The following is a 13,043-nucleotide window of genomic DNA, read 5'->3' as shown; positions in this document are numbered from 1 at the left end:
GCGCGCGCGCACTCACCTCCCACGCCCCCTGCTGCCAAGCCCGGGACGGCCCCTCCCGGCCCCGCCTCCGCACGTGACGTCACTGGAGCGTGCGGCATGCGCTTGCGCGGACACGCCCCGTTCCCTCCACCCCCGGCTGGCCCCGCCTCCCTTTTCCTTCCTCACTTTACGGCCGTGCTGAGACCTCCTGGTTAGACTCTCTCGGCTTCTAGGCAGAAGTGTCGTAAGGTTGGAGAGGCAAACTCTGAGTTTGCGACCTTAGGTCTCATTTTCCGGCCAGCACAGAGATCCCTGAAGGCTGGTTGGGTTGGTGAGGCCTGAGGAATAGGTAAGATGCCTCCTCCCCACTTGGGTTTGTCTCAGTTTGTGGCAACAGTGGGTCGCTTCACGGTCCACGCAAACTCTAGCGTATCCCAGCCCCTTCCCCATTCTGCGGCTGGATTCTCAGCGCCGCCCCTTTCCACACACGCATGCCCCCCCACTTGTCCCCGCCCTCGAGTCCAAGTATTTCTTTCCATTCATTCCAGACTGTTCACTGAGTTGCTTCTGTACTGTAAGCCCCACCATATCAGAAGGAAATGAAATAATCTCAGTTTTTCGAGGCGCTGTGATGTGGGAAACAAAGAATCCTCAGTGGTAACACAATAACACAGGATGATCTGAACACAAACGGGGAATCCATGATTGCAGAGGACTTTTCCCAAATAGCTTTCAGGCCTATCGGAAACTTGTATTAGAATCCGTAACTAGTCGGAAGAAAGTGGGGAAAGTAGCATGGCCATGAGAATGGCTAGTACAAAAAAGCGCGTGATAGCGACCTGGAAGACTAAAAAGCAAAGGGGTTGCCATATACCTAGCATATACCGCCAATTAAAACAACCAGACTATGTGGCGAGTTTGAGGCCAGCCAGAGTAAATAGCAAAATCTTGATCACAAGAGAAAAAAAAACCTTACTAGAAGGAGTGAGGGAAATAAAGAACCAAATGTAGGCACAAAGCCTGTCTTAAAAGATGACCGGTTACCTGAATTGTCTGGCCTGTAATCCCAGCTCCTGAAAGAGTAAGACTGTTGGATCGCTAAATAGGAAGCCAGTTGTTTTTTTTGTTTTGTTTTGTTTTTGTTTTTTTTTAAAGGGCAGATATGGTGGAACACGCCTTTAATCCCTGCATTTGGGAGCAAAGACAAGCCAGCCTGGTCTTCATAGGGAGTCTCAGGTTAGCAGGGATATATAGTGAAACCTTGTCTCAAAAAACAGAATAGAAGCCCGGAGGTGGTGGCGCATACCTTTAATCCCAGCACTCGGGAGGCAGAGGCAGGCGGATCTCTGTGAGTTTGAGGCCAGCCTGGTCTACAGAGCTAGTTCCGGGACAGGCCCCAAAGCTACAGAGAAACCCTGTATGGAAAAAAAAAAAGTTTAGCTCAGTTAGTAGGACAAACTCTAGGCTCTGGTCGGTCCTTCCTGGGGGTGGACTGAAGGTTTGACACGGAACCTGTTAGTGACAGGAGAGTGAGGAAGGGCGGAGAATAATGGTAGAACACCAGCCTGTCCATTAGCATCGCCCTGATGCTACTGTTTTTAAGTAAAACTAATGCTGTTGTGTCTCCCTTCCCCCCCCCCCATCACCATTAAACTGTAGTTCCCCAGGCAACCAGTGATAAGGGTGAAGTGGTCATGAGAACTGGGAACAGAAACGAAGTTAAGCGAGTTGATCTCACAACCTTAAAGTTGGAATCTTTTGACAAAGAGCTGTAGATAAGATGAGGAGCTTGAGCAGAATATTGAAAGAAATAACTGCTCTGGGAACTGAGAGAAGAGAAGCCTCTACTGCCTTCCAGTCAACACTGTTCCCTGTGCAAGGGAGGCAGGGAGGAGGCAGGAGGTTTGTCCCTAGGGCTCTGTGCATGCTAGGCAGAGCTCTGCCACTGAACTATATCCACAACCCTCTTTCTGCTTTTTGGTTTTGGTTTTGTAACAGGGTAGGCATACCTTGAATTTGTCCTGTAGCCTAGGCAGGCCTTGAACTTTCAGATCCGCCCTGCATCCGCCACCAGTTCTGCGTCCCATCCCCAATCCTAATCAGATCCACCTCAGTTACTGCCCATTCCTCTTCCTGACAGCCAAATTTTATAAGCTATGTGGAGTCTTTTGGTTTTGGGGTGTTTTTTTTTTTTAATGGTTTCTCTGTGTAACCCTGGCTAACTTAGAACTAACTTTGTAGACCAGGCTGTCCTTGAACTCACAGAGATCCACCGGCCTCCGCCTCCCAAGTGCTGGGATTAAAAGTGTGTGCCACCACCTCCCAGGGCTATCTCCAGTCTTAGAGCTCAAGAAGCATCCACATATTTATCCACTGCCCTGAGACATTCCTATTCACTGCCTTGACAATTCTAAATGTCTTGCTAATTTATTAATCATTTAAGAACAAGATACAAAGATGTTTAACTGAAATCTCAAGGTCCAAATCAGGAGAAGAAGGAGAGAGAGCACAAGCAAGGAACTCAGGACCGAGAGGGGTGCACCCACACACTGAGACAATGGGGATGTTCTATCTGGAACTCACCAAGGCCAGCTGGCCTGGGTCTGAAAAAGCCTGGGATAAAACCGGTCTCGCTGAACATAGTGGACAATGAGGACTACTGAGAACTCAAGAACAATGGCAATGGGTTTTTGATCCTACTGCACGTATTGGCTTTGTGGAAGCCTAGGCAGTTTGGATGCTCACCTTACTAGACCTGGATGGAGATGGGTGGTCCTTGGACTTCCCACAGGGCAGGGAACCCTGATTGCTCTTTGGGCTGACGAGGAAGGGGGACTTGATTGGGGGAGGGAAATGGGAGGCGGCAGTGGGGAAGAGACAGAAATCTTAAATAAATAAAAAAAAAGTTAAAAAAAAAAAGATGTTTAAAACGCAGCCCTCTTAGAATCGCAAAGTATAATAAACTTGGCACTCAGGAAAGAGCTGTATAAAGCCCAAGAAAGCATGGCTGCTGTATATTAACTAGGGTTAATCAAAAAAAAAAAAAAAACCTGTCTATCTGCCTCCAGATAAGAGTGTTGTCTGATATGCCAGAGGCACAGTATGTGAAGTAGGGGTGGGAAAAAGATGAAGATGATAAAATGTGTGAATATATTATGAGGAGCCTTGAATTCCACATCACAGAACTTAAGTTATCTACTTTAAGCAATTTATTATGTAAATGACAAAAACTCTTAACCTCTTACAATCTAGATTTCTTTGGCAGTTTGGTCTGTCAACCTGATCTCAGAAAATTCATTTAAGAGTATACAATAAAATACTTATAAGAAGCCAATGTTAAGTCTTTAAACACCTTAAAACAAGTAGTGTAGTTACAGATGTACTTCTTTATGCATTAATTAGCATGTCGCAACAAGCCTAATTATATAATGTCAAAGGAGTAATGGGTATAAATTATATTGAGATACCTGCAATAACTCTAATAATGTAAAAACATCAGATTTTGCCAGGCAATGGTGGCGCACGCCTTTAATCCCAGCACTCGGGAGGCAGAAGCAGGCAAATCTCTGTGAGTTCGAGTCCAGTCTGGTCTACAGAGCAATTTCCAGAACAAGCTCCAAAGCTACACAGAGAAACTCTGTCTCAAAAAAACAAAACAAAACAAAAAAAAAATCAGATTTTTAGTGACAAAGACATACTGCTAATACTACAGTGATTTCCTACAATTATTGAAGAAATGCTAACTTTGAGCCAGAATTAATTGAAAATTAAAGTACATTTCTTCCTAGTCCAAGGTCTTTGAACCCTTAAATTTTAATCACACCATGCTCTGTTGATCCCTAGTTTCCGAATACCCCAGTGGAATAGTTCCAAGCAAGAATATGGCACATCAGATCCATGTTTGGGAAAGGTCATAGGTTGGGGTGAGGACAGGGAAGTGGTTACTTTTCTGTTTCTTCTTTACCCCTGGGGCATCAACTAATCCAATAATAACCCACTGTTCCCTAATAGCCAGAACCTTCACTGGCAGTAAACTTGTGAATGCATATATATGTAATTACAATTCTAGAAGATTATTCAGGACAGTAAATTGGAGCTTTTGTTGAAAATATATATGCTAAGCTGAAGATAATGAGATGTTAAAGTTTTGTAAGAATGTAGTTACAGTTCTATTTGGAAAGAAATTAATGCAGAATCATACCTAGGTTAATTGTCAAAAGGGAAGATAGAGTTGGGGTGGTAGCAAAGGCTTTTGAGCCCAGAATATAGGAGGCAAAGGTAGGAAGATCTCTGTGAGTTCAAGGCCAGCCTGATCTACAAAACAAGTTCAGGACAGCCAGCTATACACATCAAGACCCTGTCTGGGGATAGTAGGGTAGAAATGAAAGGATTAGCTAATCACCTAATTTTGAAAAATTGCATTGACTCTTGAAGCTCAATAGAGTATTGACTGTCTATACTCCCAGCTCTTGAGAGGGTAAAGATGGAGGATCCTAGAGAATTTGAGGCTGGCCTGAGCTACATGGTGAGACTTTGTCTCAAAAGAAACAGAGACAGGAAGACGAATGGAAGGAAAGAAACAGAACAAAACTAGATGGGAGGAAAAGTGCACCCCGGTTGTACTTTGTATGGTCAAGAGGTAAGCACAGCCTTTAGTATCGTTAGTACCTCTGTTAAGTAATGACCTAACTACATGTTCAGAGGTTATTAATAACAGCTTCCCGGTCATATTGCTTCTATCCATGTGTTCATTTTGAACTTGAAGTCAAGACACCTGTGGATCAACTGCAGCCATGCCACCCTCCACAAACCAGAGCTTGTCTGGTCTCAGAAGCTAAGCAGGATCAAGCCTTGTTAGTAAGAAGATGGGAGGACATTTCTCTTGCCAGTCCTTTCAACACCTAAAATGAGTAAAATTCACAAAAAGACCCTTGTGGCCCAGATAACCTGTCTCCTTCAGACACTAATCAGTGTTGGACATTGTAACGAGTTAGTGCTGAGATCCCAGTTCGTGCTTATTAAGTATAGTCAAATCATGACTGTGGGATTTTGCTATGACTAATCATAATGAGAAAAAATCCTTAAGTTCCCGAGCCAGGTTCTTTGAGAAGCCTTCTCAGAGAGGCATAACTAGCCTGTGTTGACTTTCTGTCTATCACGGGGTTGCAGAAACAGATTCAGCATAGACTAAAAACTCAAGCTCCATAGAGTGTGAGGTTTGGCTATCTGTCCCTTTGTGAGGTGAGGGATGGGAACAAGACCATCTGATGACAGAAATAACACTAAAAACTAGTGATGCTTCTTAAGCATTTTCTTACCTGGAGAAAATCTTCATAAGATCCTTTCTGTGACTTCCAATTAAATGGCTACCTCTCCTATAATTATCTATTATAAAGGGACTATATCATACTCTGGGCACCAAGAAACCCTCAGTTGTCTCAATTATAGCTATTATCTTGTATATCTATATTACAGGCTCAAAAATCTTAGTCCTACCCTCTATTGGAAGAGGTGTGTCACTGGGAAGTGGTCTTTGAGGTCTAAAAAGCCCATGCCATTCCCACTTTGCTCTTTCTGCCTCATGGTCCTGTCTCAATCTCTCGGCTGCTGCTCCACCACCATGCTCCCTGACATGATGGCCATCGACTCTAACCTCTCAAACTGTAGGTCTAAATAAACTCTTGTATCAGTTTTATTGGCCATGGTATCTTACTTAACACAGCAATAGAAAAGTGACTAAGATAAGTAATGCTTTTAGAACTTCATATTTTATGTTTCAGTTTTTCTTCAGTTGGAACTTTTTAAAAGGTTTTTGGGGGTGGGCTCATGGAGTGACCATGAACCCAGGCTAGAATTGAACTCATGATCTTCCTGCCTGTGCATCCTCAGTAGTAGAATTATAGGCATGTGTTACTACACCCAGCAGCTGCAGAACTTATTTTAAATCATTTGAAGTCCAATTTTATTTTCTTCGTCACCCTCACAGACCAGTTCACATTTTCAAGCTAATTAAGAATGCCATCTTGAGATGGGGAGATGGCTCAGTAAAGCACCTCCCACAGAAACACAAATACCTGAGTTCGAATCCCCAGCACCATTGTAAAACAGCAGGCATGGTGCACAGCATAATCCAGCACTTGATAAGAAGTCCAGAGGATCTCTAGTTCTTACTAGCCAGCCAATCTAGGCAAGTCTGAAGTCTCAGTTCAGTGTGATCCTATCTCAGTAATAGGTGGCAGGCCATTGAGGAAAACACCTAACATTGACTTCTGCCCTCTACCACACAAAGGCCCAGAGCAAAGGCTAAACATAGTGGTGCACGCCTTCAATCATAGCATTTGGGAGGCAGAGGCAGGTAGATCTCTGAGCATTCAAGGCCAGCCTGGTCTACAGAACAAGTCCAGGAGAATGGAAACAAACAAACAAAAAAATAAAAAAGCTTGAGCTTTCTCTCTGACAAATCTGGGTTTTAGGTGATTCTTTTCTAGGAAAGTGAATATTTAATGACACATTAGATGGTGGACCTAATCTTTTTATATTATTTTGTTTGGGTTTGTTTTGATTTGGGTTTTTTTTTTTTTTTTTGAAACAGTCTCTCTGTGTAGCCCTGGCTGTCCTGGAACTACTCTATAGACTAGGCTGGCCTCAGACTCAGAGATCCACCTGCCTCTGCTTCCCAAGTGTTGGGATTAAAGGTGTGCACCACCATATCCAGCTAGATCTAATCTTCCTCTCTTCTTTTGTTGTTTTGTTTTTTGTTTTTCAAGATGGTTTCACTGTAGTTTTAGAGCCTGTCCTGGAACTAGCTCTTGTAGACCAGGCTGGTTTTAAACTCACCTGCCTCTGCCTCCTGAGTGCTGGGATTAAAGGCATGTGCCACCACCACCCAGCTAGATCTAATCTTCTAATGCTTGTAAAAACCAACTTATTTTCAGGTCTTATTTTTGAACCATCTCCCTAGCCTCTGGATGTAAAATTTTTGATGACATGTTAGATATCTAGGAATACCTTCTGTTGTAATTTTTATCTTCCTCATTTTCCAGTGACAGATATCCTATGACAAAAATTGTCTATTAATAATCTCACTTTACAAAAGAGGAAACTGTGACTTAATAAAAGTAATTTATTTATGGTTATATAACTGATGAGTAACAGAACCAAATGTGTTTAGGTTGAATGTTTAGAGTTCTTTTCTTGGCCAGAGTAGTTTGGCCTAAGCTTAGTTCTATTTTCATTATAATTCAGGGAGTTAATTATAATCACGCTGTATAAAATCAAATCAATCTTTGGCTACATACTTGATTTTTTTAATTTGTGTGTCTCTGTCTGTTTTGTCTGTGTCTCTTTGCCTGTGTGTGTGTTCAAGGGTATAGAGAAGTGAGCATCAGATCCCCTAGAGTTAAAGGCATTGAGTATGCTGAGTTCTTCACTCCAGACCTCTGACAGAGTAGTAAGCACTCTTAATTGCTGAACTATCTCTACAACCACTACACTGGTGTTTCAAAACTCAGACAAAACACAAAACTTTCCCCTCAGTTTTTGGTGCTGGGGATCAGATACAGGACTGTGTACATACTAGGAAAACATTCTGCCTCTGAGCTAATCCCTAAACCACAAAAACTATTTGAATAAAATGTGAACTTCACTGGGTATGGCAGCTCATACTTGTAATACCATCACCCAGAAGGCTAAGGCTAAGGATCAGCCTAAGTTTGGGGCCATCTTAGGCTTCATGAACCCTTGCATCAACAAACCAATAAGTAAAGTAAATAAATAGGAAAAGTGTCTCTAAGTATGTAGAGACTCTTGAGTGTGCCTGGAATGAAGTGGGACTAGATGGAGTGTAAACACAGGTTAGAAGATGATTAGATGGTAAGTGGTAACAGACTGAACACCATGTGGCGTCTTGTAGTCACTTCTTCCAAGGTGAGGCAAACTGTTATTCGGGTGCTTTTCTTGCAAGCTTCTATCTCTAGGTGGCTATTAAGTGGGGTCATGGAGAGCTAAGAGCTAGACAGCTCAGATATTTACCAAGTTGTATATCCTGGCATTCACCCCTATGCTGTAGTTATTGATGTTATAAACCAGTGGTTCTCAGCCTTCCTAATGCTGCAACCCTTTAATACAGTTCTTCATGTTGTGGTGACGCCCCCAACGAGAAAATTATTTTGTTACTACTTCATAACTATAATGTTGCTACTGTTATGAATTGTAATGTAAATATCTGATATACACGATATCTGATATGCGACCCCCAGGGTGGTTGCAACCCACAGACTGCCATATAGGAAGACATGTGTGCAGAAGCCTAGCTTGACATATGTGACTAGCCATTCCCCTTCATAGTAAAATTTTTTTTTCTTTTTAAGATTTATTGCCGGGCAGTGGTAGCGCACGCCTTTAATCCCAGCACTTGGGAGGCAGAGGCAGGCAGATCTCTGTGAGTTCGAGGCCAGCCTGGTCTACAAGAGCTAGTTTCAGGACGGGCTCCAAAGCTACAGAGAAACCCTGTCTCGAAAAACCAAAAAGAGAGAAAGATTTATTTTGTGTGTGTGTGTGTGTGTGTATGCATGTGTGTACTTTTTCTTCAAGCACATTGGAAGAGGGAATCAGATTCCATTACAGATGGTTATGAGCCACCTTGATGGTTGCTGGGAATTGAACTGAAGACCTCTGAAAGAGCAGCCAGTGCTCTTAACAGCTCAGCCATCTCTCCAACCCAATAAGGTATTCTTTTTTTTTTTTCTTTTTTTTTTTTTTTCCGAGACAGGGTTTCTGTGTGTAGCCCTGGCTGTCCTGGAAGTTGCTTTGTAGACTAGGCTGGCCTCAAACTCAGAGAGATTCACCTGCCTCTGACTCACGAGTGCTGGGTTTAAAGGCTCCAGCTTAATAATAGTAAAAGGATCTTTTGGGGGGTAGGGGTTGGTTTTTCGAGACTAGGTTTCTGTGTAGCTTTGGAGCCTGTTCTGGATTGCTGAATTAAAAGTGTGTGTGCACCACTACCATCCAGCTGAAAGGATCATTTTTTTTCTTTTTTGTTTTTTGTTTGTTTGTTTTGCTTTGCTTTGTTTTGTTTTGTTTTTTCTCAAGACAGGGTTTCTCTGTGTTTTGGAGCCTGTCCTGGAACTAGCTCTTGTAGTCCAGGCTGGCCTCAAACTCACAAAGATCCACCTACCTCTGCCTCTCAAGTGTTGGGATTAAAGGTGTGTGCCACCACTGCCCGACTCTAAGGATCATCTTTAAAACAATCTTATTTGAACTTTTACATCTGTCATAAAGATGATGTGGAATGCACAAATTATGGTGTACCATGTTTGCTTTTATGAAAATATCTTGAAAAAAAACTTTCAAAAGCCTGAAGTAGTAGCTCATGCTAATAATCCCAGCTCATGGGAGGCTGAGATGGGATTACTATGAATTTGAAGCCAGCCTGAGCTACAGGGCAAGTACCAGGCATCCTGGGTTATAGTGTTATACCCTGACTCAAAACACAAAACAACAATAATAATAAACTATTAGATGTTAATACAAAGAATGCTGTCACCTCCCTGAGTAAGCATTTTCTCTTTGCCTTATGGACATTGTGAATATTTAACTTAACTCTCTGGTTAGCTGCCAAAAGCTTAGAGCCAAGTTGGTGGCTCACCAATAACCAATGTGCTCTACGCCTCGTTAACTTCACTCCTGACTCCAGTTTGTCTGAACTCTAGCTATTTTTTTCTTTCCTTCCTTCTCCCCCCCCCCTGCCCCATTCTCTTGCTTTTGTGCTGGGTGTATATGTATACAAAAATACATGTAGTTTCTCAGAAGCAGCCTTATATTGTTTTTTAAGTCGTTCAGATTATCACATGCTGTGTGTATATAAGGCTGTCTTCTATACATCATTAATCACCTCATTTTACTTTAACATTTTTTCTTGAAAGGTATTTTTTGTGTACAACTCTTTAAGGGTTTGGTTTGGTTCATCAAAACAAGGTTTCTCTGTATATCCCTGACTGTTCTGAAACTGGTTCTGTAGAGCAGGCTGGCCTCGAACTCAGAGATCTACCTGCCTCTGCCTTCTGAGTGCTGTGAACAAAGGTGTGCGCCACGATCCTTAACTTTGTGTACAATTTTGTAATTTTGTATGGTTTGATTACATGAAATTGGTTATATCAAATTTGCATGGCTTTAGTAGTATAACCAAATGATAAAAATACTTGATCTAATGGTCAGAATTGGTTAAATTGGTATCATCATTCTGTATTCTTATATTTTGCTTTGTTTTGTTCTTTCAGTCTGCCTGTAATCCTTTTCCTGGTCTGTGGTTTTAGAAGTTCTGCTGAGTGATCGGGCTACTGCACAGCAATTAACCGTTACCTCAGTTGAGTCTTTAGGCTCAAGTAAGCCACCTGCAGATTTGCCTGTTAGCACACCCTTGATTGTTTCACAAGGATATTAATTCCCATGAGACATCTTGTCTGTGTTTCCTCTAAGTTAACCAGCCTGTTATTTAAACAAATGAATGTGAATGGCTGTTTTGTTTCCATCCCTCATTTGCTATAATTGGTTTGTAATACTAGCTGGATTTTCTGACTGTATCTATAGTATTAGCTCGTTGATAATATGAATATTATGTACACAATGTTTTTAACTATTTAAATGGACTTATTTGATGCATGCCTTTAATCCTAGTACTCAAGAGGCATAGGCAGATGGATTTGTTTGAGCTCAAAACAAACCTGATCTTCGTATTGAGTTCTGGGCCAACCATGTCTACATAGTGAAAGCTTGTTTAAAATAAATAAACTAATTATCTTCAAGGAAATTTATTTGGCCAATTTTGCACAGTTATATAATGTTCCTTTTTAAGATGCTCTTTTAACCAGTCACCAAAATCAAGACAGTAGGCCAGAAAAATTGATTATCAGGAAAAGGTACTGCTGTGCAGTCCTGATCACCTGAGTTCTGTGCTCTGACCCCTCATGCTGGAAGGAGAAAATTTATTCCCGGCAGCTTTTCCCTTGATGGCCACATGTGCATCATGGCATGTGCATGACCGCATGTGTTCATTAGAGTTAGAATGTGTTTACAGCTCTGTTTTTTTGCAAAACCTCAGCTATAATTTTAACCAATCTCTCTCCACATTTAAATATAAAATTAAAATTCTACACTGCTTGAAACTTTTCATTTTTATTCTAATTGTTCATATCCAGTATATAAGCTAAAGTTCCTTTAGTGTTTTTTAATTAATTAGTTAATTTTGTTAGTTTGGTTTTTTGAGACAGGGTTTCTCTGCATATCCCTGGCTGTACTGGAATTCACTCTGTAGACCAGGCTGACCTCGAACTCAGAGATCCACCTTCCCCTGCCTCCAAGTGCTGGGATTAAAGATGTGTGCTGCTACTACCCAACTTTAGTGTTTTATGATGTCAGCATTGTTGGAAATTATTGATAAAGACTTTATAATTATGTCATCTTTACAATAATCCTGTAAGAGTAGCTATTGTTTTATAACCTAATATTATATTCAACAGTAAATATTGTCTTCTGACTCTCCTACAGTTTCTGGGATTTTTGAGAAGCCCTGCTCAATACAGGATGGACCCAGTAGTCTTGAGTTATATGGACAGTCTGCTGCGGCAGTCAGATGTCTCTCTATTGGACCCTCCAAGCTGGCTCAATGATCATATTATTGGGTTTGCCTTCGAATATTTTGCCAACAGTCAGTTTCATGATTGCTCGGACCATGTCTGCTTCATCAGCCCCGAAGTTACCCAGTTCATTAAGTGCACCAGCAGCCGTGCAGAGATCGCCATGTTCCTCGAGCCCCTAGACCTTCCCCACAAGAGAGTTGTATTTTTAGCCATCAACGATAATTCCAACCAGGCAGCTGGGGGTACCCACTGGAGTTTGTTGGTTTATCTCCAAGATGAAGATAGCTTCTTTCATTATGATTCCCACAGCAGAAGCAACTCAATCCATGCAAAACAGGTGGCAGAGAAACTGAAGGCCTTCTTAGGGAGCAGAGGAGACAAACTGGTCTTTGTGGAAGAGAAAGCCCCAGCTCAACAAAACAGCTATGACTGTGGGATGTACGTGATATGCAACACCGAGGCCTTGTGTCAGAACTTCTTTAGACGACAGCCAGAATCCCCACTGCAGCTACTCACCCCGACATACATCACAAAGAAGAGGGGAGAATGGAAAGATCTAATCGCCAGACTTGCTAAAAAGAAGAAGTAGCTACTGAAGAATGCTGTGAAGTCTCCTCTTTCTGCCCTTCCCTGTGGTGACAGCCTCAGTGCCTACGGGAAAACCACTACTAGATGAAACTTCACTATTCCTACTTTTGTTTTTTTGAAAAAAAAAAAAAATGTCAACCTCTGCATTATCTGAATGGGAAGTTTCACTTTAACCCCGAAAAGAGCAGTCCATTCTATGAAAATGTCTTGAACTTAATGTACCAAAACCTTAAAAAAATAAAAACACTCATTACACAGTTTCAGGGAAGATTCTTCTTTTCTTCTTGCTATAACATTAATTTCCTTTTGGTCTCTCCTCTCCTCTGGCTTACTCTAATGGAAGAGCAACGTTCTAAAGCAAACCTATGACATATGGAGTCTAAGACGTGCATGAAGAAAACAGCAAAAGAAACAAAATCTTGTTGCAAGCCATTGATTGGAAGTGGATCATGACCTAACACCATTTAGGGCCTTCATATTATAGAAATAAGACAATTCTGATGCAAAGCCTTTCCCATCTGCAAATATTTAATAAAGACGACTTTAGCCCATCTTCTCCTGATTCCTGGAATGCTTTAAGAAAGGGGAACTTCATTAAAAATAAATGCCTGGGCTGGAGACGTAAGATAGCAGTAGAGCATCTGCTGTGGTGTGCAAGAAGTCCTGGATTCAGTCCCAACCTGCAGAAAATTTAAAGCATGCACGCACGCATACATGCACAGACACACAACAAACAAACTAAACCCACTGTGGTGTGTGATGTACGCTTGATGGGCTCAGGGAGTGGGTGAATTGGTTACTCTAGATTGATCATGACTTTTCTTTGCCTTGTCTGTTAGC

At 41.8% G+C, this 13,043-nt stretch overlaps 1 protein-coding gene across 6 annotated transcripts; it reads left to right on the top strand.

Moving 5' to 3' along the window:
* Positions 1-237: 237 nt before the first annotated feature.
* On the top strand, positions 238-12,754 carry Senp8 (SUMO peptidase family member, NEDD8 specific). 6 transcript variants are annotated; one of them, XM_050152034.1, is made up of 5 exons: positions 285-328; positions 7,346-7,429; positions 8,572-8,706; positions 10,257-10,361; positions 11,524-12,754. In XM_050152034.1, the coding sequence occupies exon 5, from the start codon at positions 11,560-11,562 to the stop codon at positions 12,202-12,204; it is 645 nt and encodes a 214-aa protein (XP_050007991.1). In that variant the 5' UTR covers positions 285-328; positions 7,346-7,429; positions 8,572-8,706; positions 10,257-10,361; positions 11,524-11,559; the 3' UTR covers positions 12,205-12,754. The 6 variants fall into 6 exon arrangements, with proteins under 6 accessions (XP_050007990.1, XP_050007995.1, XP_050007989.1 ...); XM_050152038.1 differs by lacking the exons at positions 7,346-7,429; positions 8,572-8,706 and having other exon boundaries at positions 249-328; positions 10,257-10,342; XM_050152032.1 differs by lacking the exons at positions 7,346-7,429; positions 8,572-8,706 and having other exon boundaries at positions 250-328.
* Positions 12,755-13,043: the final 289 nt, after the last annotated feature.

The sequence above is a fragment of the Alexandromys fortis genome, unplaced genomic scaffold, assembly GCF_014885135.2.
Source record: "Alexandromys fortis isolate MF-2015 unplaced genomic scaffold, M_Fortis_MF-2015_v1.1 scaffold_70, whole genome shotgun sequence".
Classification (NCBI taxonomy): Eukaryota; Metazoa; Chordata; class Mammalia; order Rodentia; family Cricetidae; genus Alexandromys; species Alexandromys fortis.
Note: the sequence above shows the minus strand (reverse complement) of the source record. Positions and strands in the feature narration are given on the sequence as shown.